Source organism: Lingula anatina, chromosome 2 (assembly GCF_051362555.1).
Source record: "Lingula anatina isolate TDL-2025a chromosome 2, LinAna3.0, whole genome shotgun sequence".
In the NCBI taxonomy this organism is placed as follows: Eukaryota; Metazoa; Brachiopoda; class Lingulata; order Lingulida; family Lingulidae; genus Lingula; species Lingula anatina.
Window position 1 is genome coordinate 17,439,705 of NC_141768.1, and position 27,379 is coordinate 17,467,083.

Here is a 27,379-nt window from a genome sequence, read left to right on the forward strand (position 1 = left end):
TGTCCAACAATCGTTGGTTTAACGTTGGATTAGATTTCTAAGAAACAAACAACTTTCGCATGAATAATTAAGATAAGTGCCAATAGATGTCGCTTGCAGCCTATCGACGATCATGTGACCAAGGCAAAATGGAGTCTATGCTAAACCACCGAGCGTGACGTCTACCAACTAATTCATGACTGAACGAGAGGGTACTGTTGGATATATTCTCGTAGATACCAGGCTGGTTTGGAAAACCCAAAATGAATTCTGGCCGAGGAGCAGAACATCCAGGTCTTACTCTTGGCGGCGAAAAAACTGAATATATTCCAAGTTGGTTGGCTGCACTTTTTCACTCGTTTCCCCACATTAGCCTAAAATTCCGGTTGTCCAATTCGACGTTCAATTTAGATGATGAAGAATATATACAGGTATATATGTTATAATTTTTGTATTTCTCTTATTTGGATCTCGCTAAAATACGCATAAATTTTGACAAGTTGGTGTTGTTTTGAACAAACTCGGCGCCTCGGGGGCACTCTGGCACCTCTTCCACTAGTGATGTCTCATATCCTTACATACATTTTACCATATCGGGCTAGATGTGACTCATGTTATTTCACCAAAATATCACACGGGGTTTACCGTAACGGGAGGTTTCTATTAATCTTTTTTTTCATTTTCTTTTTGCCCTCCATTTGATTATTGGTTTTACACATGAATTGAAAGAGTAAACAGAAAGGTAAACATGAGTATTGCAACCACCTGTTAACCTTATGCTGTTCTGGTGCATATTAGCTGTCGCACCTGCAACACAGATTCAACTTTACCAGTTTCAGGTGAATAAAATGCAATATTGATGTAACTGTGCCCTACAGCAATTTGGAATTATGCTGAGCATTGAAACCATTAGTGAAATAAATACAAGCTGTTCAACCCAATTTTAATTACTAGGGGAGCATTCTGCTTCTAGTTTCTTTCTATCAGTGGTGCCCAAATAAGCCTCTTAACACCATTGCACCATTTGCCTGAAGACTTTAACATATATTTATATTACAAATGTGGTATAGCTTTTGTATGTTTTTAGAAATTAAGTTCATTATAAAAGAATCATTTGTGGCAATAAGTAATAGGGTAATATTCTTCAAGGCAATAGTACCACTTGAAGTAGTAAAACCTATGAAATTTTGGTGTTAATGTATGACCTTCAGCATATTCTGGTTTTCAGTATTATTAACCAATGACATCAGGAAAATCAGCTGAAAAAAGAGAATGATAGTAAAATTTTAAAAAATAATAATAATAAAAGTGCTTCATATCATGAGTGAAATAAATTCTGTTGTTTTTGTAGCTGAAAAATCTTTGAGAATATGTGTAAAGGTTAATAATAATAATAATAATAATAATAATAATAATAATTATTATTATTTGAGCACATGAAATGAGTGTACATTTATAGGCTCTCTACACTACTAATTATAATATACTTGAGTTTAAATACATGTACATAGTAATAATAAAGTTAAAGTGTAATACCAGGTGTCATCTCATTTTGGGTAGCTTCCGTTTTCTCATAGCACTGATTATAAACTTAAAGTGATAATAACTCTTCGTTTTGGCCAAAAAATGAATTTTCCTGGAGTAAACAACAATTTTCCCATACTTACCAATGGTTAATGAATCAATTTTTACATTCAACGTTAGTCCCTGGTTTTTTTCTAAAAAGTTTGGTTTTTTGTTAAAATCTCTTAAGAGATTTTAACATAGTATAGCCATCAATGGAGGTCACGTGGTCTAAAGACAAGCTCAGATATCAGAATAATAGCTATAACAGCCATTTTTGTGGGAAAACAGAATATATTATATTTTTATGAGTCACTCACAATGTTTTTATTGTGAAATACAGATTTCATACGAAGAGTTATTATCCCTTTAATCTTCACTTACCATGTAAGACATTAAGAAGTGTGTAGTGTGGTGAATTAGTAATGGTCTTTTTATGTATGATGTATTGAGTAAAAAAGTTATCATGTGGTTAAACTCAGCACATTGGATATTTGACACATGTATATTCATGGTCCAGGAGGTGGATAAAATATGTTTTGAAAAATAGAGTAAGAAGCAACAAAGAATTTTTTGTTGACAGTACTTTTAGAAAACCAGATGTGAAGTTTTGGTAACCCAGCTAAATGCAGTGGTTGTTTTCACCATTTTCTATTGAGGATGTGCATTGGGGGTTGACTTGAGTACTATCACTCTGCCATTGTGAACTTTTACAAATTGGTCTGACACAAAAGTAGACCTTTCTTTGACTGGGTTCCCATGCCTAGATCGATCCAACAGGATCGATCTAACTCCATGGGATTTACGCTAAATTGTTATCAACTTAAGTGGATGTCACGCCTACCGAATCAGCTAGGAGGGTAATTAACTTTCATGCACACTTGGCCTACGGTAGTTAATTACCCCCTAACAGCTTTAGTAGGCAAGATAGACATTTAAGCTGTTTAAGTTGAAAGCAATTTAGTGAGAATCCCCTTGGAGATGGATCAATCCAAAGTTGGTATGATAGTCTCTGGGAATGGTCTCTTTGAATAGGTGGTTGTGGTGATTGGAGGTTTAACATACTAGATTAAATAAATTTTAACTTAGAAAAAAGGGGAGTTTGTATTTGTAATTTGCATGTGAAGTTTAAATAGGAAAAAAACAAGATCAGCAACACCCTGTTTCTAAAAGAACAGAGAGTATATATTTATATATTTCACGTACTGTAATATATATTCCAACATCAATTTAGAGGTTGTTTCTTTCTTATTTCAGTCCCTGGGTTTTGCAGCTGCTCTCCCGGTGTTGCTACTGTTACTGGTGCTCTTCATATTCTCAATTTACTGTTGCTGTCGATGTTCAAGTTGCTGTAACAAGAATGCTGCTTCTCCGAGAAGGAAGAACACCCCCTGTTTAAAGTGGACCATAGCCATAATTACTCTTCTAACATGGTAAGTACAGGGTTTAACATTTTATTGTTGTATGTTTACATTGTTTAGGATAGCCTTGAGTTTCTGTTTATATATATATATATATTCAAGAAGAATTTGTGAGATGATTGAACAGGTTGTTGTATATAGAATTACTGTACTAGTACTTATGTGTTTTATAAAGTGCAATGGAAATCGAGGTATTCCTTCTCCCTGAGTCCTGGATACGACTGTTTGATCTGCGAATAGGGATTTCAATAGAGACAAAGCAAGCATTGTTGACACACCCCACAAAAGCAAAGGAGACATTGTTTTCATAACTTGCAGGGATAATGCACAGAGTTAGTATACAGTTAGTGTACAAGCTGCGTCACTCTGTTACTTTATTGATTGAATCAAATGATCAAAAGTTAGGTCACTTTCTATGCTTGTTTTAATGCTTCCTTTGAAGTATAAACTGTTAAAATGTTATCCATATTAGATGAATCTGATATGATTAATTTATAAGGTTTAGGGTATAACCTTGCAAAGGGAAAGACTTGCTATATGGACTGCAGTCACAGAAATCAATAAACTGCCGTTTCTGTACATGAGATTTGAATCTGCTATTTGAGAAATATGTGTTAAGTTTTCTTAATTGTTATAATTTTATTTTGTTTAATACAAAAAAAATTCAAAACCTTAAGATCTTTAATACTTATTGGGGTACAGCTAACACTCCCCAATTTAGCCAAATGCTAAAACTGACTTTAATTGGCTAAAGAAAGGCTCGATTTAACGTTTTAGCCAAATTATAACCATTTTAATGACAAATTGACAAAAATGTGGTGATTTGGCTAAGCGAAAAAAAATTGCTACCCCAGTCAAGGTTTAGAAATTTTCTACATTCATGAAAAGTAGATGTAACTCTTAGTCAGACATATCTGAAACCTGGCTAGACAGAAGATGTATCAATTTTCTTTCAATTGTGAAGTTATTATAGTGAGCTTTCCTGAGATAGGTTTGCCTGATGAGCTGGAGGAGGAGAAGGGAATTCACATAACTTTTCTCAGCTTATCCATCTTTCTAATCTTTTAATGGTAATGCATTGCGCAATTATCTTTTCATAGATGGCATAATTTCGTTATCATCATCTAAAAGCTCGTAGTGCATTGCTTAAAAGGCTTAAATTGCTATTACGCTGCTCTGACAGTTGGCTTAGTACCCCTTGAACATTTTGTTTTGATGCCAAGCCCTGTTTGTATGCCAATATTGAGTCGGCTTTGTGATCTAACTACTATTGTATTTGAATGGCAAGGAATAGACGCATTGGATCAACTGATTGCTTTCTTTAAATTGAAAAGTGGGTGTGTACAGAGCACAGTGTATGCCTCAAAGCCACGAGAATATAAAAGCTAGGTGCCCGTGGACCACCAACACATTTAAATAACATGGGAACCTGGCTTTGTAGTTTATCCCAGTGCAAAGACTATAGATAAAAGTTGGGTCTGAAGCCACATTCAGACAAGCTGTTCAGAGGCTTAACTGTGCCACCAGACAACCAGTCTCATTTATGATGGGATTTGATAGTCCAACAATACTCAGTGGTGTCTCTTTCTCAGTAGATATAACACCAGACATTCAAATCTTGGATGCGTTAATACTACCTATATTTGGTTGTCCTGTGATGTAATATTATATACCCAAAGACAGTTCAGTTCAGTTCTTAACTGCTCTGAGAAATTGATTAAATGTTATTGAACTCAATGGAATTTCAACTTGATCAGTAGTCAGTCTCTCTTGTAATTTAGTACAGGCAGTCCATTAGGGTTTACATGCATGGTACAACTCTTCCCTGTTATGTGCCTCACAGATACATTGTGGCTATGAATATAAACTGAGGTCAAGTGCACTGCTGTTTTGTAACAATTCACATGTCATTCTCATGCTTTAATTGATAGTTGGTGACCTCTTGGCTTACATAAATTGTACCATACAGCAGTTTTATTTTTGGAAGATACATAATCCTAATTTGATACAGTTTGTGATACCAACAGTGTATGGGCATATAATGGCACTCATTAATCCCATTTTATTTTTACTTTTATTTTGTCTTTTCATGCCTCAAGGCAAAAAAAAAAAAAAAAAAAAAACGTGAAATTGTTCATGTCAGTTGAAAAAAGAAGAACATATTTTTACATAAGATAAAAAATCTACATAAGATAAAAAATATGTACAGAAATATTTATTTATTTATTTTCATATAAATATCAGTAAAAGGGCAGGGCATATTTTCACCATGTCTTTTGTTTTGTTTCAGTGGTGTACTTGCCAGTGGTTTGTTTGGCAATGAAAAGTTCAACAAGGGTGTACTACAGGTGCGGCTGGCAGGTTCTTCAGCTGCAGAAACCATAGACAGTGCTAACGATGTGGTGAGTTATATCACTGGTTATGTTACTGGTATGTTGCATGCAATTGATCCAAGCCAGTTTTTATTCTGACTTTTGTAATTCTGCTGTTTTTTTTTTTTTTTTTTTAATGAGACAGGTAAGATATAGGAGTGCTTTTAATGTTTACATACAACATATTTGATGAGGTTTCATCGGACTGGCAGAGAAATAGTGGAGGTATTCAGAGAAAGCTGCTATGGTCAAAGACATGAATGAAATCAACATATTTATCATACAGCAGTTTCTCAATAATTGAACTCTTTGGCAGAGTGCTAGTAGTTATCTGTCAGACTGGTGTGTTTGTGATACAGCTATGACCTATGGAAGTTAAATTGCCTCTACATGCATGTGTTCATTTAACCTTTTACTGGCAGTGTGTCTGATAGAAATCCCTTTACAGTCATCAGCTCTGATGGTACCTCTTTCAACTAAAATCTCTTTTTTTCCCTCTTTTGTTGGTCAGAAGGAAATGTTCTGCTATGGTACAGAGTATGATATTTCAGGTACAATAAAGTGAATTAAAAGTATGCAAAACTACCTTTGGCTTGTTTTGCCTACAAGTTGTTTTGACTGTCACTCTTACTGTGAATAAGATATTATGCCAGCATTTTTGAGTTAGAAAATAAATTGAAAACAAAGAATTGGTCCTTGGGAGAGTATTACATCTTTCCATATGTGATACACCAATAACATGGCGAAAAAGTAAGTCTGAAAGAAGGAACTGAATGATGCCAGTCTCTTCTTAATTTTTTTTCTTTTTAGAATTGAAACTTTTGAAAGTATCTTGGGGAGTTATCAGTTCAAATTACTTTTTCGTCCATCTGTAATATGCACTTACATGTTAAGGGATCAATAGAGTTTGGTGTTATTCAAGAACAGATGCTTGTGGTGCTAGAAGAAAGATATTGGAAGCAATTTTGTCAGATTGCCTCAAGATACGTTTTATACAGCTTGGTTTCGTTGAAATGATGGGGAGGTTTCAATTCAGCCCTTTGATTTGTTTTATTTTTTTTGCTTCATTTTTTTATCTTTTTATTTTAATTTTACAAATAGTGAACATATAGAACATTCTGAAAAAAAACTACTTTACACAAGCAGTCTTCTGTACAGATATACAGCTTCAAATATTGTCTGGGGCTGTTTGAGCTATTGTGTGAGCCCTAGATTTTCTCTTGCTGTTTTCTGCAATGATTTGAGGCACTCAGTCAGTGTGTGGTCTACCCACTCTTATTGAACGTCTCAATTCATTGTAGGTTTATTGATTTGGAGACAGATTGTGGTCACAAGGTCAAAGATATGAGAAATCGAAGTAATCAGTCATGACCTTAGTGCAGGCATGAATGAATCTTGATCATTGAAGCAGAACTGTTTATGCTTCTACATTGAAGAACTGTATATGAATATTCAGAAACATGATAAACATTTAAGTAGAAAGACATTTGATTTTAGATGACATACATTAAGACATTAACTTAAAGACACTTTTTGACTTTCTGTAACAGTAATAATGGGACTATAAACAACAGAAAATGTCCCCTACACCCAAATGTATCATACTTAGATTTTAATTTGTTCTTTCTGCTAGTATTTGCTTCAACATATTGAATTCATTCATTGCTTTTATGTATTTAAATTTGATATCCCCCATATCCCCTGTGGCAATTATATGTTGTGTGATTTATTTGCAATGTTAGTCAGAGTAAAATCATAATACATAACTTCTCTCTCATCCTCAGGTTGGGGACATGGGTACCACCATTAATAATAGTATAGTTGTTGGAGTGAATGGTTTTGATGCCCTGTTCAAAAAGTCTCCTGTTCATAATGCCACCATCAGCCTGATGCTAGACAAGGACCTCCAAACCATAGTCCAACAGGGACGGAACATCATGAAATATGCCTCAGAAATCCACAAAGATGCTAACACATCACAAATAAGAAAGATTCTGGAGGATATAAAACAGTATGAAGGTTACAGGTGAGTGAGAAGTGAAATTACCTTGATGGGTGGAATTTTGAATTTTGGTAGGTGATTTCAAGGGGTTTGTGGAATCACATGGTTTATAAATGAATGCTCTTTTCTTAGAGTTCTCACTGTTGTTGTTTATGTATTCTTCTAGATAAAAGTTATGCATTATGTTTAAAAAAAATTGAACATTGTCGTAACATATGTATGTACCATTATAAATTTTGAAATTGGTTATGTTTTCAACAGGTTTTCATTTTCTATTCAAATGTATTGTGCCTGTTCAACACTTGGGTATAACTTGCTTCAGCAGTAATTTAATATAGTAGGTTATGAGAAGCTGCAATCAATTTAAATTCCTATTTCTTTTTAACTATGGGGTAAGGTAAAAAGTTCAAGACAGAGAAAATGCAAAAAATGTTGCAAAGGAACTCCCTGGATATTTACAAAAATAATGAAGCATACATTGTTTTAAGATTGAAATCTTTAAGAGCTTCTGCTGTCTTTAAAAGTTTAATCAGCCAATTATATTAAATTGAAGGAACTGGGATGGTCTAAGATTTTTCCGTTTCCTGTTGCATCTCATGTTAAAGTTGTGTTCATTGACTTCTGGAGGATTTCCTCATATTTCTAACCACTAAGAACAAAGTTGGACATTAGAGGAGACCTTTGGGTAGGATACAGACTCATGTTACTTGAATTTAAATTGCAAAATTGATATTAATATGAAACTGTGTACAGTACATTTGTGCGTTTGTGTCCACACACACGTGTACTTGCTTGCATGTGTACTTGTGAATTCACTTATATGAAAATGTCTAGATGTTATTTTACTTTATTCTTTTCAGGTGGTTGGCCACCATTGTAGTACTTAGTTTTGAACTCTTGATATGTCTTCTCCTGCTGATAGCTGTCATGACTGAGTCCAAGGCTTTGTTGATGGTGTAAGTAACAATTTCCTAGATTAATTGCTTGCTGTAAAACTCATGATTGCTTAAAATAATTAGCACACAGTTACGAAGACAGGGCAAGTGACAACAGAGTTATGTTGTGGTTTTGAAATTGACTTCAGGCACAGTTAGAAATATTAACTGCATTGTATTTTTTTCTGCAATTTTTTCTGGTGACTGTACATATGAAAACAAACCTTCATATGGATGGGACTGACAAATCATCTTTAGCAAACAGCCCACAGTTTTTTTTACGCATACACATGAAATATGCGGCTGTCAAAATGTAGTATTGTGTGACTGTCATGTACAAATGTGATTAATGCAATCAATGTGAGATAACAGACTTGTGAGCATGTGCCACATTATATCAGAACTTGCTTCTTAGTAACGTACTGTCACATCTTATCTCCACTCTTGCTTGAAAGAAGCATGCAATTATGCCTTTTATAATTAGTCATTAGTTCTGTGCTTGAATCTGCAGTAGACACGCCTCCCACCTTGGTAAAATTACCTGTTAATGAGTTATCCATTATTAGATGTAATTGGGCTTTTGTTTGATAAAGGGGCTATGGAAGGCATTTTATTCGGATAACACTGCCAGAACTCATGGTTATGTAGAAGGGTTACCCGTTATCTTGGAAAAGGATCATAGTGATACATTAAGATAACTGTTATCTACATTATCCCTCTCATGTTCACTAAGAGTGAAAATATGTTGCCTGTGTGATGTTTATATTGTGTGATATATTTTGAGACTGGGATTTCAGTCTGTTTTAAAGCACAAAAAGTTTATATTATGAAATATTAAATAAAATATGCTGTCTACTGTATGTTACATGAAATTTAAACAGAAATTGTAAATAGGAATGTGATGCTGGATTTGCAGCAGTATTTTAAAGTGGACGGAACTGGAAAAGCACGACTATGAAAATGTCTGTATTGATTGGTTTTGGTTGCTGCAGAGTCATGCATTGTAAGAAGTCACCTATGGGAATTCATATATTTAACCTACAAGTTGTAACAGGATTTGCAAACTGCAACATATTGCTTTAAGTTCATGAACATAAGGGATGAAGGGTAGATTGCTGTAGGCCTAATCCTAGCAGAATCAGATAATAGAGAAATAGAGCAAGAATCTTATTAAATGCTCAAGCTCTTACAACTTAGGCATATACTTGATATGCATGTTATCTCGTTGTGATCAGATGTTAGATATTTTTGATTATTAATATCCAGTTGTGAATTTTTTTTCAAAATGTTTGTCAAGAAAGCTCTGTGGGTTTTTAGTTAATATATATCACAGTTACCAGTAAAAGTTACTCTTTTTGATTTTTATTGAAATTTTATTTTTATTTATTACTTCCCTGTCCAGTGTATACTCATAAAAAGAGGGTCAAGTAGAGACAAGCTGGTGGTTTATGATATTTATTATGAAAAGCTTAATAAGGTGTTTTGATATAAAAAAATTAGATAAACAAGTTAAATGAAAAATAAGTTAACACACTTAGGCTTCGTTCACATGCAATGTCTATTTTCTATTTTCTATTTTCTATTTTCGGTATGTCTTATGATCACGGTCTGTGCACTGAATATCCCGCGGCGTAATTACTGGCAGCGCGAGCCAGTTACTATAAGTTACTATAAGTAACTGGCTCGCGCTGCCAGTAATTACGCGGCGGGATATTCAGTGCACAGACCGTGATCATAAGACATACCGAAAATAGAAAATAGAAAATAGAAAATAGACATTGCATGTGAACGAAGCCTTACAGTGTGAAATATGCCTGGGGGGGGGGGGGGGGGGGGGGGGGGGGGGGGGGCTGTAGTTGGACACTCCCAAAGCACAAAAAATATTTTATTAAGAAAGGTAAATGCTACCCAGGGGTAGCACTAACATTTGCCAATTTAGCCGAATGCTAAAACTGACTTAAATTGGCTAAAGAAAAGTGCCCGACTGGACCTGCTTTAGTCAAATTATAACCACTTTGATAACAAATTGACAAAAAAAAATTTGTGATTTGGTTAAGCAAAAAAAAATCGCTTGCACTACCCCAGCTGCCAGCTAAGCACCCTACCTTACTTGTTTGTTGTAATGTTTAAAGACATAATTACTGTTAACAGTGATATTGTATTGTTATGAGAAAGAGCGATGCAATTTATCAAATGCTAAAATATTGAAAGGAGTTTAATCAAGCTCTGCCTAGGACAAAGATTCGTCAAGTTGTATATTGGTGAAAAGGGTAGGAAATTCTGAAGTCTTCAAAGTGAACAACACAAAAGTTACATACTTTGTGTTGTATATTTTTATATCAGGAGCCTAAACACTATTTTATTTAGCTGTAATATAACATTGTATTTTAAACTTTTAAACATCTTCAAGAATAAAAGGTCCTCGTTTTATTCCTTTCCAGCTGTACAGCATTTGTTGTGTTTAACCTGATCATATCATGGCTCACTGCCGGAGTCTATCTTGGAGTGTCTGTGGTAAGTTATGTTGCACAGAGAATCCTATTCAGATAGTTCAATATTGCTTTGCATGCTAGACAAGCCAGTTAAAACCAGTTGCACCATAGGACATGTTTCAATTAAAACTAAGTAGCACCATTGAAAAAAACTTGATATTTACACAAACAGAAATGTAATGGATCTCTTTCTTTTGTCTTATTTCAAGGTTGATTTTAAAAAAATTGGTAATGACAGACATTGTGGCTTAAAGAGCATTCACAACTAGTTGATCTGCAGTCTAACTAGTCCACAGATCAAATATGGCTGACCCACTTGCAAGCCTGCATATGTAATCCCCATGGGGAATTTTTCACTGTCTGTTAGAGAATTTCATGGCAAGCTTTCAAGTTGGTTGGCCATATTTGATTCGTGGACTTGTTAGTCTGAAGATTAGTGGTTGTGAATGCCCTTGAAAAGCTGAAAACTTTTTTGTTTGTATTCACCAGGGAGCAGGTGACCTCTGTGTAGATCCAGATCAGTTTGTTTCTGAAGAAGCTAAAAAATCTGGCTTTGTAGACCAAGGTAAAGCTCAACCATGTATAGAATGTGTTTTATGGATGGTCCATACGTAGACAAACAAAAAATTTATTTTTCATGCAGAAATGGTGAGATGAATTCGGATTGTCTAAGAAAATGGAAGAGATAACTAATGGACATGCTTTTAGTAATGTTATATTTGGTAGAAAAACTCATTTCTGATGGCAGGGAAAAAGAAAGAAAAATGTTTAGTATTTAGTACATTTTTAATACAAACATCAAATGCATTAGCTGTTACTGAATGAAGATTCCCACAGTGACTTCCACTTGTAGTTTAGGCTTAGTATCTTGGTTGAACCTTTTGTATCTATTTGTTATAATGGACTGATGATTTGTTTGTTTTTATTTCAGCTGTAGTCCATTACTACATTACCAATTGTACATCACTGTCAGATAATCCTTTCAGAGACGTAAGTACACAGATCAACTCTTACCAGGAAAAAGTGGATACATTTAGTCATTGAAACTGTTCAATATTAGACGTGGGTTTTATGCTGCACGTATTGGCAAGAATCTTTTGAAAAAACCCAAAGGATGTTATAATACCTGTTATTTTGCATTCATGTGCTGTCACAGGATGTTGATCTAGCTTGCTGAAATCTGTGGCAGTGAAAGGAATACAACATTTGCTCTTTGTTATTATATTTAGTGTATTTATTTGATGGGAATCAATTACAACTAGATTTCTAGTTAGTATAAGTTTAGGTATAATACAATTTTCAATACAAAATAATGAATAAATATCAAGGGTGGAGGGTATAACACTGCTCTTTATATACCGAGATCCTCACAGCCAATATTGATAGGAGGCATGTGTAGATTATAACATGATAAGGGGTTTGGGGGCATTTTGATCGATCCTTTTTAAAGTTGCGGGAGGGCCCTGTGGGAAATTATCCACACATTGCTAATAGATCTGCCTGGAGCACTGGTAAATAGCCAGACTATAGCTGATATCAGGGGCATTTCAGTCATTGAGCAATGTGATGTATGCATGATACCAAATATGTATTACCATTTGGAGATAGATTTTTGATAATACTGATCGTTTTTGGCGACAACTTTTATCCTTAAAGGAAATTTAAGCAATTTTTCTTTTAGAATTTCCTGAATTTTATTTTTTATGTGAGAATTAAACAGGACTGTTGGTTGGAGTATACAATCATGTAATGTGCAACAATAGAAAATTTCCTATTCGTTTACTTGAATACAGTACTAAATAGTCGAGTGTCAAGTATATAGAAAAAATAGTAGGAATTTGTTTTTGTTCAATTTTTCCAGTATGTATTGGATATATTCATATAACATTGCATGATAATTAACATTTTAACTGTTTAAAAACTGTGATATTGCATGTACTATTTCAGGAAATATTTGATTACCACATCTCACTAGTGCAGCTAGTATGTATTGCAAAAAAGAATTTGAAAAAAACTTGTCAGGGCAGAAGTCATATATTTTTAATATGGGAGAGGATATGTAAAGACTATGGAAGATACTTTTACAAAAAAGACTCATACCATACAAATTTGCTTACAGAACCATATCAGTGTTGTTCTCTAGATACATTTTCCACTGGGACCTTTTTCGTGATGGCTTCATCAGCCAATGACTTTCCGTTCTGGGGACTTGTTTGAGAAGTCTCCTTTTCAGACACCAAAGTAAATTTTTAATTAGTAGACAATTCTGTAATCTCAACCATGACCTGATAATGACTTTTTGTAATTGAGCTCTCATTTGTTGTCTGCAATTGACAGGATTTTTTCAATCCGTTTGGTGTGCATTGACTCTGCCTTCTTTTTTTTCTCATACCTGAAGTATCATTTTATTTTATTTTTCCTTTTGTAATTTCACCATATTTATCAGGATCTACAGAGTGCTTCAGCTAGTGTGAGCAAAATCAATTCTTCGCTGACAGACATTGTTTGGTTGGCTTCACCTTTCTTTGAACAGTATCAAGTAAGTTGACAGCACTAAAGCACAGATCACTTGTTTTTTTTTTTCTTTTTTTTTAAAGAAGTAATGGGGTGAGAATTGCCTTTCAGTCCTGTGATGTGTTCACTCGTGTTTTTATTCTGCAAAATATGTGACATGATTACTCATAATTTCTGCGAAAAATGTTTTTATAGAAAGTTGTTGTATTTTGACAGTCTTGTTTTTCAAATGCATTTATGAAAAAAATGTCAGTGTTATGTCTTCAACATTGAGGATCATGTTTCTTTGCCTTTAGATAACACACATTTATCTCAACATGAGAAACATCAAGAATGTATACATTTCTTGGTTATATGTTATATGCTTATAAATACACATATGGAACCTGCCTTCATTGCAGATTGACCAGTATTCCAATCCAATAAGACAGGACCTGAAGAAGCTGGTTGGTGATCTGGAAAACCTCCAGTCAATGGTGGACTGCACTCCAATACACAACGACTATGTGTCTGCACTGAAAGGGGTGTGTTATAAAGGCCTGTAAGTAAACGGATTAAAGAAGAGATTTATCCATTAGAAGAGAACCGTTTCTCATATTTTGATCTTTTCCTTCCAAAAGTGAAGGCAATGAAACGTTAGGCAGGGATAGTTTGCATGCACTTATTAATTTCCAACTAATCTCAGAGGATGATGATGATGATGATGATTTTTTTTTGTTTTGAAATTCTTTAAGTCTTATCATTCATTTGAATTACCTGTTGAGATAGTTTAATAAAAAAAAAAAAGATATGGATGCTTCATATTGCAAAAAATATTAAAAATAAGAGTAATTTAAAGTATAAGTATAAACCAAACAAGAGAAAGTTTCCCATTTAATTTTTCCTTATTTCAGTGATGGTCTAGCATTCATGCTGTTATCAGCTGCAGTGACAGGATTCCTGCTAGCATTTGTAATTGTGTTCAACTCAAGAGCCTGGAGGCATTGGGGAAAGAGGTGATTCATTTAGTTTTAATTTAATTTGTATACTAATACATTTTTACCATGTGTTAAGTTGTTTAAATGGATGTCTTAAAAGATGACAGTAAATATAGATTTCAAATGTCCTCTTTAACTTAAACAGTTGTTCTCTGTAAAACTACAACTGTGAATAATGCTAGTGAGCAAAGTGATTTTTATACTACATTTAATACTGGAGGATGTCCCTATTTCAATATGTGTGTAGGGTATTTAAAATGACTTGAAATAATTCAAATACACATTAATTAGTACTTGCTCAAGAAACTGTAATATTTATTTTTGATCGGCATGTTCAACAATTTGATGTGTTCCAGATACCCTATGTATGCTTGTTTGAATGAGAGCATTTATAAATGAGCCTTTCTTCGCATATTTGATTGAATGTAGGGTTGATTTTGGACCTGCCACTCATGATTATGGCTAGCTAGACTAAGTTTTATTTAAATGGGAACCAGCAAGGCAACATAGTTATCAAATGGACCATTTTGCTTTGGAGACAAGAAAATGTGAGGTATTGAGTGAATATTTCAGGTTAAAAAGGAAAGGGCGTTATTCCTCCATTGATGAAGATGATCCATTCCTTCCTAACATCGATCAAGACTCCGACCAAACTCCAGTGAAATATTATAGGTACTTTGTGCTGTAGACATAGCTATGTATATGTACACATACGTGTATTTGTATGTATGGCAGCATGATAGGCATTGTAGCAGTTGCATGATAGGTGTCACTAGTTTCACATAATATGTGCTTGTGCATGTTTTTGAGTTTTGTTTCAAGGTTTTTGGCAAAATACAGAATACGGAACAAAGAGAATGAACTGGTTTTATTCAAAGTTGTCTCGGAATTCCCTATGAAAGGGAATTTTTTTAGAGAAATCAGAGATTTGAAAATGGGATTATATCTGAAAGACTTCCCTCAGTCTTCTGTACATAGCATGTGAAAAAGTGACCCTTTCACTGAAAGAAATTTGTAAACCACTTAATATTAATTTTTTACTTTTTAAGTAGGCCAACCAACTAACCACACTAGCATGCAGATGAGCCCAGGATTGATCAATTGGGGAACCATCTTAGATTTTCACTAATTGTAACCATTGTCCTTTTGTCTGGCTCATTACAAAACTGTTCATATTGTTTATAAATCAAACAGTGATTCAACAATTAATCTGTTTCTTGAAAAGATCTTGATTCATGTTAATTTAAGACATTTTCTTTGTGAGTTTCAACTGGAACTTTGGTTTGGAAATTTATAATTTCATTAAATGATTATCAGCTTAATATAAACAAATATAAAAGCAAAACTTAATTCTGCAGAAGGACAATTAGTTGACATTGGTCTTTTTCTAAGATGGTTCAGCAGAAAGAGCTTTGGAGGAAAAGGGACAAATTGCTTACAGCATTGTGTATATTTTACTCAGATCCAGGGGCCCTTATACAAATATAGAGGAAGATGATCCATTCTTACCTCGACTTGGGCCTGAACAAAGTCGCCCGACTAGCCCACTTCTAACCGAACAGACTCCTAGGTATGGCACTTTTGGGAATAGGTCCCTTAGCCATGAGGGTCTCCTCTCTTCTCTGTCTGTTAGTACTGCTGTGTGAGTAGCCTTCTCTGCTTTGTTGTCTTTTCGCTACTGTATGGTCAGTTCACGGAGGACTGGTTTTGTCTGGAAAATTGGATCCAGGTGGGGGCACCAAATTGTATGGAATACAACTTGGATAAGTGCATTTTATATTTCATTTATGGTTGATTTAGAGTTTGACACTGGGTGGGTGATTCTCATTAATCAAGATAATTAATGGCAATATCGGGGTCTAATTCCCAGGTCTCAAATGTCTTTGTCTGAATTGACCATATACATCTATTGTGCATGAAAGTTTGTCTTTATAGCATGCAATAGGAATGTTTAATATCAAGTCTCTTTTGCATTGAACATGTATTTACATAGTATTAAATGGCTTTTCAATTTTGTTTATTTTATTGTTATTATTATTATTTATAGTTTATTCTTGCTTATTGTAATTGTTTGCTCTTCAGAATATTGAAAGTATTGCCTTAATAGCTTGCTTGATGTCCCTGCAATGCTCAATACCATAAGTTCCATTTTTAAAGGAATCGTTTTAGTGACAAACAACTTAACAAGTATTTCTATATTTGAACACATGAAACAGTCACCACTCTGTTTCAAATGATAACAATTACTATAAATACCAACCATGTCTTGGTTATTAACAGCACAATATGTAACATAATTAATATAACATCAAATTGAACCAATTACTTCATTTTTGTATCTGCTGTATGTAGGTCTGTTACATCAAACTTAGAATACAACTAGTAGATACACATTTTTCAATACAAAATAAAATTTCTTATTATATGCTGTTTTTAGTATAATAAAATACATGTACTTAGATAAATAAATGGTATATTTTGTATATATCAGATTACATTTGTCTGAGTATTAGCAATTTTGACATTGACTTCTGTGTTTCAGTGGGCAGCTGAGGAGAGAAAGACTGGTACTACAGAACAGAGACCAGGGCTCACCTCCCCCTGCAGTATGTGCACTCTTCTTTTTGGCTGAGAATTTTGATATCTATTACAAAGTAGCTTTTGTCATAAATAGGTGTAAAATTGGTATTTAAGAGTAAATTATCTGTCATATGATGATAATAACCTTCAAGTAAGTTTATTTTCGAACTTCTTTTTGATGCTCTTAAAAGAAATAGAAAAAATGTTTGGATAGTTGTTACGCTATGACCACAGTTGAATTCAAAATGCAGTAAGTTTGGTGTTGGCGTGATCATAAAATCTCATTAATAAATACTAACAAAGGATTTTTACTTTTGTAGTATGAATATTATGCTGACCATGGCCGAAGCAGATACGCCACTGGGACAGCATCCCCTACTGATGTGTAGTTTTGAGCAATTCACATGTGATGCCGCAACCTCATTCTTCTATCAGTGGACCAAGTGGACATTGGTCAGATTGGAGCGAAGTTCTTTCATATGACAGCTTTCAACAATCATGCTGAGAGAAATTTGTCATGACCCCAGATTGAGCAGCCTCTTCTTTAACAATTTTCCGATAAGCCAACAACATTATGTGGCTTACTTTATAATGGTCCTCTTCTCACAATGGGCTAAAGCACACTAATCTGACTCACTTATATATCAAGAGATATATATATAGGACACAAAAAGCCACAAGCAAAATATTGATAATTTGATTGAAACATCAAATATGCTCTGGTGCTTTGACTTCTAATGGACATCTTATAGGTTGTCTCATAGTTTTTATCAGACAAAGTATTTATTCTAAGGGGACTGTTGAGATGATACCCACACCGCTCAGGTAACAAAGCTCAGTATCTGAGACATTAGATGTAGACTTAGTGGCAATATAGTTATTAAATTATATATACCACCACTCCCTTATTAGCCAAGGGTTGTGCAGTTCTAGGATCCAACAAGGCTGGATCCAAGTGCAGTTTTAACTTAAAGTTAATACTTCTCAAGTATTCAAAGACTATGATTTACACGTTTTAACTGAATGTTAGTAGTTATATGTCTAATGATTAACTTTTAAGCAGCCAAAGGTATTATTAGCAATTGAACTGTACAGTTTTTGTTTCCAAATGGATGTATTTTTCCCCATTACTTATATTAAACTACTTCACATATGGAGCTTCTTTTTAGGTGAAGTGATTAATTTTTTTCTTTCACAAACAAATATGAAATGTCAACATTATCTGTAAAATATTGATTTTGACAAGGTAAAGGCACCCATTTATAATTTCATAATATTGCAAAATGTAAGACATATTATTGAATACTGTTATTTTATGTGTGTCTCGATATTCTGGAGGGTCTTTTGTCCAGCGATTCTTTTTCCAACTTGTAATGCCCTATCAGATGTTCATTAGCACAAAGCTTCAATGACAAATGCCTTAAGAAAATAAAGGGATGCAGAAACCTATTATAAGTTATGAAAACAGGATGTCTTGTTAACCCACTGGACTTCGGCCTGTCAGGACACACCCTGTTTTGCTGCTTTGCCAAGTAAAGATTTGACTGATAGGGGGATTTGAGATAGCGTGAACCTCAGGGGCTAGAAAAATGTAAGCAGCATTTAAAGGCAGAGAAGCAAATGTACTTAAATAGTCATGATGAGCTTTAATTTTTGTTGTAATTGGAGCTTTGGTGTCCCATTATGTTGTCAGAAAATTAAGTATTTAAAAATCTGTTGTTGTCTGTTCATTGATTCACATTTTTAAATGAAAACACAATTTTGCTGTGCCATGTTACACATAGATGGTACCATTATAAAAAGTTTCTTTAGCCTCTGCTGTGAAGAATTGCTTTTTTTTTTTTAATCATTGTAAAAGTTCCTTTTTTTCTGAGATATTTCATTTTAAGTTCTTTGTTTTATGGTTTTAACATAAAACTCTTTACTTAATCTTGCCTTTATACATATATATCACAACCATTATTTGGTTATAAGTACAGTTGCTTTTATAATAGTCTTTTTTGTACCTTTTTTCCTGTAAACAGTATGCTTACTGAAATTATAATAACAATACTTAAAAAACAAAATAGTTTTCCTTTGAAATTTTGAAATAAAGTTTCATGTATTTGTCAGAAAAAAAAGGGATGAAAATCCTTGGTGAAATAGATTAGAAGGAAACAGCCACATTGACTGAAGACCACAATGGAAATTCTCTTTTCCTAATGTATTGAATTACATCATTTTATCCTTGGCGAGTTTTTTTCTTCTTTTGCATTTTTCTGCAAAGTTATATTATTCACTTTTCAAACTGAGCAAAAGGAAAAAGAGGTACAAAAAAATAAAAAAAATTGACCCACGTGTGTGAACATTTAACTGTATAAGTGTTGAGAATATTCTTGGCATTTAAAGGGATAATAACTCTTCGTATGAGACCTTTATTTCACAATAAAAACCTTGTGAATAACTCATAGAAATATAATATATTCTGTTTTACCAAGAAAACAGCAGTTATAGCTTTTATTCTGATATTTGAACTTGTCTTTAGACCACGTGACCTCCATTGATGTCTATACTCTGTTAAAATCTCTTAAGAGATTTTAACAAAAAACCAAACTTTTTAGAAAAAAACCAGGGACTGACTTTGAATGTAAAAATGGATTCATTAACCATTGGTAAGTATGGGAAAATTGTTGTTTACTCCAGGAAAATTCATTTTTTGGCCGAAACGAAGAGTTATTATTGCTTTAACTTATTTGTGGACGTGCTATTATATTTTTTCTACTTAAATTTAGTTTAGTTTAGGGCATGTCATTGTAATGGGTATCAGTGAGAATCATATCAGTTTAGTCTTATTTGGAATGGAATATGCAGGAACTTTGTTCAATTATATCTTGAAGAATACCATTTTACCAGTGAGTGCACATCTTATCAGCATGAAGAACATTAGTATTATACATACAAAGAAACCTGAAGAAGAATTCTTCTGTAATGTACTTTACAGGTCTATTCGAATAGTGGAGCAGAAATAATGAAGTTTTTAACGTAATCAAGATGTTATAATATATTAGACTAATCTGGTGATCAGTGTGAAAATTGTGACTGGTTTTTAAGGTTCCAACATGGTGGCTAGATTCTTTATGCTGTATTAACTGAGAAATGCATGGTAATATTGTAGTTCAGTTTTATGTCATGGGAAATGACACTACATTCATGCCAATCTTTTTTTATCATGTTACACTTTCGTCTCAACTTTGTTTTGCCATTTCTTTATATTTTGCTTGGCTGTGATAAATAAATCATACCTTCTCATTTTAAGAATTTTTCACTCCCTTTCATGTCACAAGGATTAAAAATGTAGTGCCAAAAACTTCTTTATCTGAGACAAAGTACGATTCTAATTCCAATATATTTTATTTAATACAATGATTATAAAACAATATACATAATGCCAGAGTGAACATTCTGAATGGTAAAGATGACTGACAATGGACTAAAAGTGCACTTTAAAAGGGCGCAGTATTTAACATGCATAAACGAAGGAATGATACTGCCTCTACAAATAACATTTTGTCCGAAATTTGTCCCATGTAACAACGAGTCAGAAGTTGGTGACAGATCTGCACAAGGTCTGATATTAACTTTCTAACCCTAAAACCTTCATGTGATCCATTCTGGATTCCCCAACTTCAAAAATATCCTTTGTGTAGAAAACTACGTTTACAACAGCTTCGCATGATGAAGATTTGAGTTCATTTTCCTAGGCTGGAATTCCTATGTAAATATAAGCAGAACAGTGCACTGTAAATTGTAGATCAAGAGTTAAAATTCTCTCCTGTGGTACTGATCTGGGTCGTAGTATGAGGTGACAACAACTCTGTTGGCAAACTTTCGTCCCGTAAGGGCCTGCTGTGCCTTCTGACAGTCTATGACGGAGTTGAACTCCACAAATATCTGAAACAATTGAGAAAAATTGTTGCATATGGTTACTGAAACATGCTCATGAAATATAATAAACGTAAAAATATTTATTTTCAAAGTAGATATGTTATTTTTAAGACGAAAAACCACGTCTCATTTAATATCAGTTACAGTACAACTATAATTTGTGATGTTAAAAATAGTGCTTTAAAACATTTGTATCAATGAAATGGGTCCACACCTTGCCACACCCGGGCACATCAACACCTTTGATAGGGCGAGGTATTTCCATACTTCTAACAATACCATATTTGCCACATTCCTCGCGGACATCTTCCAAAATTTCTGCAAAATAAAAAGTGGCATAAACTTGAAGCATTTTGTTCTATGACATAGTTTTTATTGGTAGAGAACAATTCAAGATGAGATACGTATTTTTTACACCAAAATCAAGCTGCAAGGTATTAAAATGTGGATGTATTCTGAACTGTTTCACATCAATTATGTCACCCAAATAAACCTTTACCTCCTCTTACACACACAGTTCACTAGTGCCTCACCTTCATACTCCTCTTCATCCTCCAGTTCTTCTGGGACCACCATGTTCATGAGGCAGAGCACTTCTGTGGGAGGTCCTGAGCCCTGGTTCAAGTTCAACCCTGGAACCTGGATGGGTACCGGGGCCTGCTACAAAATATAAACAATTGAGCTCACTCCAATATTCACAATACCTTTAACCCATGAACTAGCAGTTCCAAAATCCAAAATAAAAACAATCCAAAAAAAAGTATTCAATGTTTCTCGTTCACTATGAAATGTCTTTTATTAAATGGAATGAGCATGGCATAAAATGTATGTTTTCCAAAACGATGCCAAAATATTGGACTATGAATGGACTTACGTTCTGAGCATTTTTGGCTCCTACACTTGCTCTCTGGACAATTAATTTCTTATCACCAAGTTGCATGCCATTTAAACCTGCACAGGCCTATAATAGAAAATGATCTTATAAGACACATGCAAACTCCATGGAACTAGAACTTTGCACCTTGTATCTAAATCAAGTGAAGACATGTAAAACAGTCATCAATGTATTTCTAAACAAGTTCTTAAACTTAAAAAATTAAGTTATTTGACTTGAAGGGAAAAAAACTTACATCTTAATAGTGTTAAAAAAAGTAATATATTGGATTCTGTGTCTGCCTACCTGGTCAGTGATATTAGGATCCAGATATTCACAGAAAGCATATCCCTTTGAAAGTCCTGTAGCACTGTCTTTGACCAAGTTGAATGCTTTCAAGGGTCCAAAAGACATCAGAAGCTCCTTAACCTAAAAGTTGGTAATACTTGTCAACATCGAGTTATATTCAAAAATGGACATAAGAGATTCCATACTGACTTCTTGTCAACAAAAAAGAATGTTCTTTCTTTTGCAATATCCCTAGAGGCCATCAATTTTCAGTCCCCCAGGCTAATTCACCCTCACAGAATATTTCTGTAACTTTTTTGCCAACCAATTTTTGGGAATAAAATTTGTGCATTTAACATCAGAGTCCTTGCAACACTGAAGTGGAGTAAATGTTTCAAGTCAGTATGCCACCTCCTATATTACTTAACTTAAATCCACACACCACTATCACCCAATCCTCTCTGACACCTTTCACATTCCTCAGACTTTTCAAACTAGAAACAGGTTTTTGTTTTCGACAAACTTTTACCCCAGAAACATCAGACCTGGCGAAGATAATCACAGTAACAGTCAGAATCACCCAGATCACCATTCAAAATCAACCAAACTTTCCACCTGGCTGCACAGGTGAGACAGACCATCTCCCACTCACATGAAATACTAGGTTCACTTGCCTGTCTCTTGTGGTGTGAGTTTACAACTGCTAAGGGTATAAGTTTAGATGGAGGAAAGGCCTCAACCTCTTCCCCTAGGCTAGGGAATTAAATGGGGAAGAAACAAGAATCTTGATGAGTAATGCCATTTCATAAAAAAAGATGTCCTTGCTGTACAACAGTACTACTTTTGAAAAATGTTCAATTTTCCTTTACTTCAGCATTTGCTACTTGCTTATCAGATTACAAAATTGAAAATGTTTAATTTTGTTCAAAGTTTAATCTAGTTGTAATGCTAAGAGATTTTCAAAAACAAGCATTTCATGCTGTTAATTCCTGAAAAAAGACCCCTGAAATGCCTGTAAAAGACTTCCTGAAACAAAACCCTGAAAGGCTTTTAGAATTTTGAATGGAGATCTTTTCCATTTCTAGTGTGGTGGAAAAAAAGGGAATTTTTGCTCAAATAATTTTGAACTTTTTGACAACAAAATGACCCTGCCTTCAAATTTGAAAACTAAGAACAAACTGCAATACTTTTCTAATGGGACTCCCTGTAACTTAAAACATTTCTGTGGTCTTCCACATGAAACTTTTCTGCTTTATGATATCCAGGACAAAATTGTCGCATTTTTTGTGCTGTGATACAGATATCTTGGTTCCTACTTTTGTCAGTCAGTCCATTGCCCTCATTCATCAAAACTTGTAAAGCATCTGTCATCAGTTCAATCTTTTCCTGTAAATCCTCTGACAAAAACAGCCTGTCATTTAATCTATGTCTGAAAGTGTTGGTTATCCAGGGCATTAAACAAACCCAAAAAGCTCATTTCTTTTTTTACTTTTTCATGACTGTTCCTGAAAAAGTCTCTGAACAAAGTATCCTTGGAGAATAACAATGTTGTTTTTTTTTTGTGATCACTTTTCTGTCCTCCATATCTGCCACCTGTAATACCTGCAATCTTACCAATCTTGTGGCTGCTTTGAAGTTTGAACTATTCACCCATTCATCTCAATCAATCAACCTGCCAAACCTGGATACCAAGCAGCTAGCACATTGGCAAATATTTCATTAAAAATATGGCTTAAAATTGTCAAGTTTCCAACAGCCTGATTCAAAATGCATCAGGTGAGAATTTCTTTGTAATTTTTTTGGAAATCTTTGAACTATTTTAAATAAAAAAGCAAGATTGCTTTTAGCACTGAGAAAAATTGCCTTTTATAAAGTGTATGCTTTTACTGCTTGGTATAAATGAAGGAAATAAAAGAGCTGCAAAATAAGAACCTGAAAAAGACACCCTGCAAGACAACTGCAATGTGTCCCTTCATGGTGACTCTGTTCTTTTCTTACTGGCTCTCTCTTCTTTTTTATTCCTAAACTGTGTAATATAACAGGACTTGCAAAAAAACATTGGACAGAAAGGCAGATAAAATTTTAACTATTACAAAAAATACATCAATATAACTTGGAGATGACATAAATGAGGTAAAAGTATTTTAAAATCTTAATTCAAGTAACTGCCTTTCTCTCCCACATTGGCTTGTTTTTCAGATAACAACCTACCTGGTCTTCATTTAAATAGTTGGGTAGTCCTCCTATGAATATTTTGTGTGGGGAATCCTGTACAACTGTTGATACAACACCTGAAAGAGCAGTAAATCATAAGTGCTATGTTCAAAACATTGAAACTGTAAAAGAACTTGTACTTTATCACAAAGACATCAAAACCAATATTTCATTTAAAACATACTCCAAACATATTCACATCTCTCTCTCTCTCTCTCTCTTTTTTTTTTTTGCTGTTGAGGTAGGGCAAGAGGGATTGTAATGAAACATTGTCCTTTTATGAGTATATCAGGAACATGTTTTACCTGGCACTGCCATTGAGGGCGTTTCTGACATTCCTGGTAATGGCTGGTAATCCCTGGGCCGCCTGATCTTCAGTGACTGGCCTTGAAAGTTTATCCCATCAAATGCCATTGCTTGTGTGGTCTCATCTACTGAACGGAACTAGAAATAACAAATTAATACAGTATGATAACACACTGCAAAGGTAGTATGAACTATGCCATACATTAGTTAATAACAATATATAATTGTATGTCCCAAGTTAAAGCTAGTCAAAATGGTCATACATTTTACATTGCAAAAAAATTTAAGAGCTCCTAGATTTAAAAGCAAATGCAAATGAAACTTACCAACCACTACTTTTAAACAGAGAAAGAGAAGACAATGCATTCTAAAAATGCAAAATAATAAACGTATATTAAATGGTAATAAGATTCTACCATGTGACCTTGAAAATCAACATTCCCTTTCATGCATCTGAGAATCCCACAAGAGCCAAATCTGTGTTATGAAATTTGTAGTCTTAGCTCCCCAGTTATGAACATGTTTGCAAGTTTATGATGTTTACAGAGGCCATTTCCATTGTCCCAGTAACATTATAGTCACAGAAGCAAGGGAAACAAGTTTCATGGTTCTAAATTCTTAATACAGCATTGGGAATTAACATACCTCTAAAAATGCAAAATTCTTATCCAGGTTTATCTGAACTGCAATCACTGGACTGCCATCTGCTTGTGCCAAACCAGTCATCTTCATCTGATGGTTGAAGAAGTCCATCATTGCTTCCTGATAATATTCAACAACATACAAACTGAAATGTTGTTTAACTTGTAATTTTCAAAAAAAGAAGAAAAAAAACTTACAAAAGGATAATCATATTTGAAAAAGATACAAGATATTAATAGAAAGACAGATGAAGGGCACTACATATTACCAGCGACCTTTTAATCTTGACCCGTTCACAAAAAGTATGTTTGTTTTAAATTTCAAAATACATTCTCAGTAATAAGTGGCTTCTGTACCTCAGTGACACCAAATGGTATATTCCCAACATACAATCTTCTTGCTTGCCTACTTATGGCACTGCCAGCAAATGGAACTGTAGTGTTCAGTGTCAAGGCTGTTGTGGGGACACTAATAGTCTGGGGAATCTGACCAGCGCCTAGAAAATCAAATAATCAACAATGTTCTTCCACTAAAAAGAAAACACCCACATCCAGCAAGAGTATTAAAAAAAACAGGCCTAAAAATAGTGTATATTCTATACAGCTTGCTCTTTGCTTAGTGATGGGAATTTAAAAATAGCCATTTGGCAAATGATACTAAAAAACAATTAAAAAAAAAAAAAAGCATTTCCATTGTTTTTATTATTTTGAATCCCAATCAAGTCAAGTTTTTTCTTTTAATAATTCTATTGGGAAGCTAATTGTGATGCTTCTTCCCTAAATTGGTATATAAAATGTCAAGGGAGAGCATTTCAAATACACTCTGCCCTTTGACAGCTATAGAATTGCAATAGCTATTTACATAAATTAAGCTGATGTTAGATTTTCTGCAATTTTCCTCTTTTATTAATTAACACTTTGTGTAAGACATAATTAAGATGAGTTCAACAGATAGTATCTTTCAGAGCTACCAGTAAGCGCATCCGTACACTGCATGGCCTTGTACTGCATTGGTGTTATATGCTCAAAGCCAGCTGGAGGTATATCCCAGTATTTATAAGGCTTTTTCTTTGGAGGTTTTGTATGCCTGCTGCTTCGATCTCTTGAACGACTGAAAAATTATATAACAATTAAGATAATTATAAAGATGAGAACGTGATGATTAGGGCCTTGAAAGAGTTTACAAAATGTACAAGTTAGAGAAAACACAGCGAAGGAAATAGCTCAAACATCCATGATGACCACTTCAAAATACTAACTTTCAAATGAAAACAATACCTTCTGGATTTTCTCTTCCTGTCTCTGTCTCTTGACCTTGATCGGGACTTTCTTCTGTCCTTGCTTCTGGAGCGTTTCCTGTCCCTCTCACGAGATCTAGACCTGTGCCTTTCCCTTTCTTTTTCTGAATTATGTTGTGAACAAGACAGATTAAACAAAATTTTGAATTATTGTTTATGTCTACACTAAAATTTAAAACCAACTTTTCCCATCTTTTCGTTTTAAAGTCAAATGATAAACAGACATAAAATAAGAAACGAAAATGCTTCACACATTGCTTTAAGACAGTTGTAAATGAATGGAAAATACATACGTTTGATAAAAGGTTGACCATGGTAAAAAGAGAACAATATCAAAGGAAAAGCTGTACTCGTTTTCCTACGTCTTTCTACTTGATACGAAATGCTTTGTTAATGCATTGCTAGCCGACTGAAAACGACAAAAAGTACCTGGTTTCACGTCCATATCTCCATCCATCTTGACAGAAAACAGCTTATTCTAGAACTAAAATGACAAAATAAGACATGTTAACATGATGGTAAAATGCTTTTGGGTATTTCAACAATACAACGGCCAAAAATCTGTAAAATTACACAAAGTGGTCACGCTCTCACCAGATCAATCAAAGATGGCGTACCGGCTTCTTCACCCAGAATGCTTTGTTTTTTTTTATATTGCTTCCTCGCATATCAAATACAAACATTTGCTTTTTGCTTCAACAACTAAATACACTTTATGGTTTACATTTTCATGTGATTCATGACGCTCACACTCAATATCAAAAAGCGAGAAGAAACACGAGACTGTAATGATCAACTCCACGCAAGGACCTCGCTCTCAATAACCGTGCACATAGCGTACTATGGATGAAAACGAAATAGCATGTGGAATAAATGAGCTCGGGTCCGCTGTTATAAGTGAGAAACTATAGTAACAAGAAGCAAACAAACAAGACTTGATCAATCTGCAGACACAGCAGACTACATCTAATAAAAAGTGTAAGGGTCACTGGCAAAAAT

The 27,379-nt window shown here is 34.2% G+C and overlaps 2 protein-coding genes across 9 annotated transcripts; one reads left to right on the top strand and one right to left on the bottom strand.

Annotated features, from left to right (window-relative positions):
* Positions 1–77: 77 nt before the first annotated feature.
* On the top strand, positions 78–20,120 carry LOC106162685 (protein tweety homolog 1-B). Of its 5 annotated transcripts, none has more exons than XM_013540038.2 (15): positions 78–410; positions 2,800–2,975; positions 5,254–5,365; positions 7,120–7,361; positions 8,198–8,293; positions 10,714–10,786; positions 11,254–11,329; positions 11,696–11,754; positions 13,211–13,303; positions 13,680–13,819; positions 14,172–14,273; positions 14,829–14,927; positions 15,718–15,897; positions 16,798–16,861; positions 17,156–20,120. In XM_013540038.2, the coding sequence occupies exons 1-15, from the start codon at positions 243–245 to the stop codon at positions 17,222–17,224; spliced, it is 1,749 nt and encodes a 582-aa protein (XP_013395492.2). In that variant the 5' UTR covers positions 78–242; the 3' UTR covers positions 17,225–20,120. The 5 variants fall into 5 exon arrangements, with proteins under 5 accessions (XP_013395492.2, XP_013395494.2, XP_013395496.2 ...); XM_013540040.2 differs by having other exon boundaries at positions 15,718–15,825; XM_013540042.2 differs by lacking the exon at positions 15,718–15,897.
* An 86-nt stretch (positions 20,121–20,206) lies between these two features.
* Positions 20,207–27,109, bottom strand: LOC106162686 (splicing factor U2AF 50 kDa subunit). Of its 4 annotated transcripts, none has more exons than XM_024075597.2 (13): positions 26,975–27,109; positions 26,810–26,864; positions 26,361–26,484; positions 26,072–26,193; positions 25,440–25,579; positions 25,087–25,203; positions 24,441–24,579; positions 24,133–24,212; positions 21,940–22,062; positions 21,634–21,720; positions 21,293–21,416; positions 20,974–21,077; positions 20,207–20,765 (listed from the first exon to the last, which is right to left on the bottom strand). In XM_024075597.2, the coding sequence occupies exons 2-13, from the start codon at positions 26,835–26,837 to the stop codon at positions 20,634–20,636; spliced, it is 1,320 nt and encodes a 439-aa protein (XP_023931365.1). In that variant the 5' UTR covers positions 26,838–26,864; positions 26,975–27,109; the 3' UTR covers positions 20,207–20,633. The 4 variants fall into 4 exon arrangements, with proteins under 4 accessions (XP_023931365.1, XP_013395498.1, XP_023931364.1 ...); XM_013540044.3 differs by having other exon boundaries at positions 21,293–21,419; XM_024075596.2 differs by having other exon boundaries at positions 26,054–26,193.
* Positions 27,110–27,379: the final 270 nt, after the last annotated feature.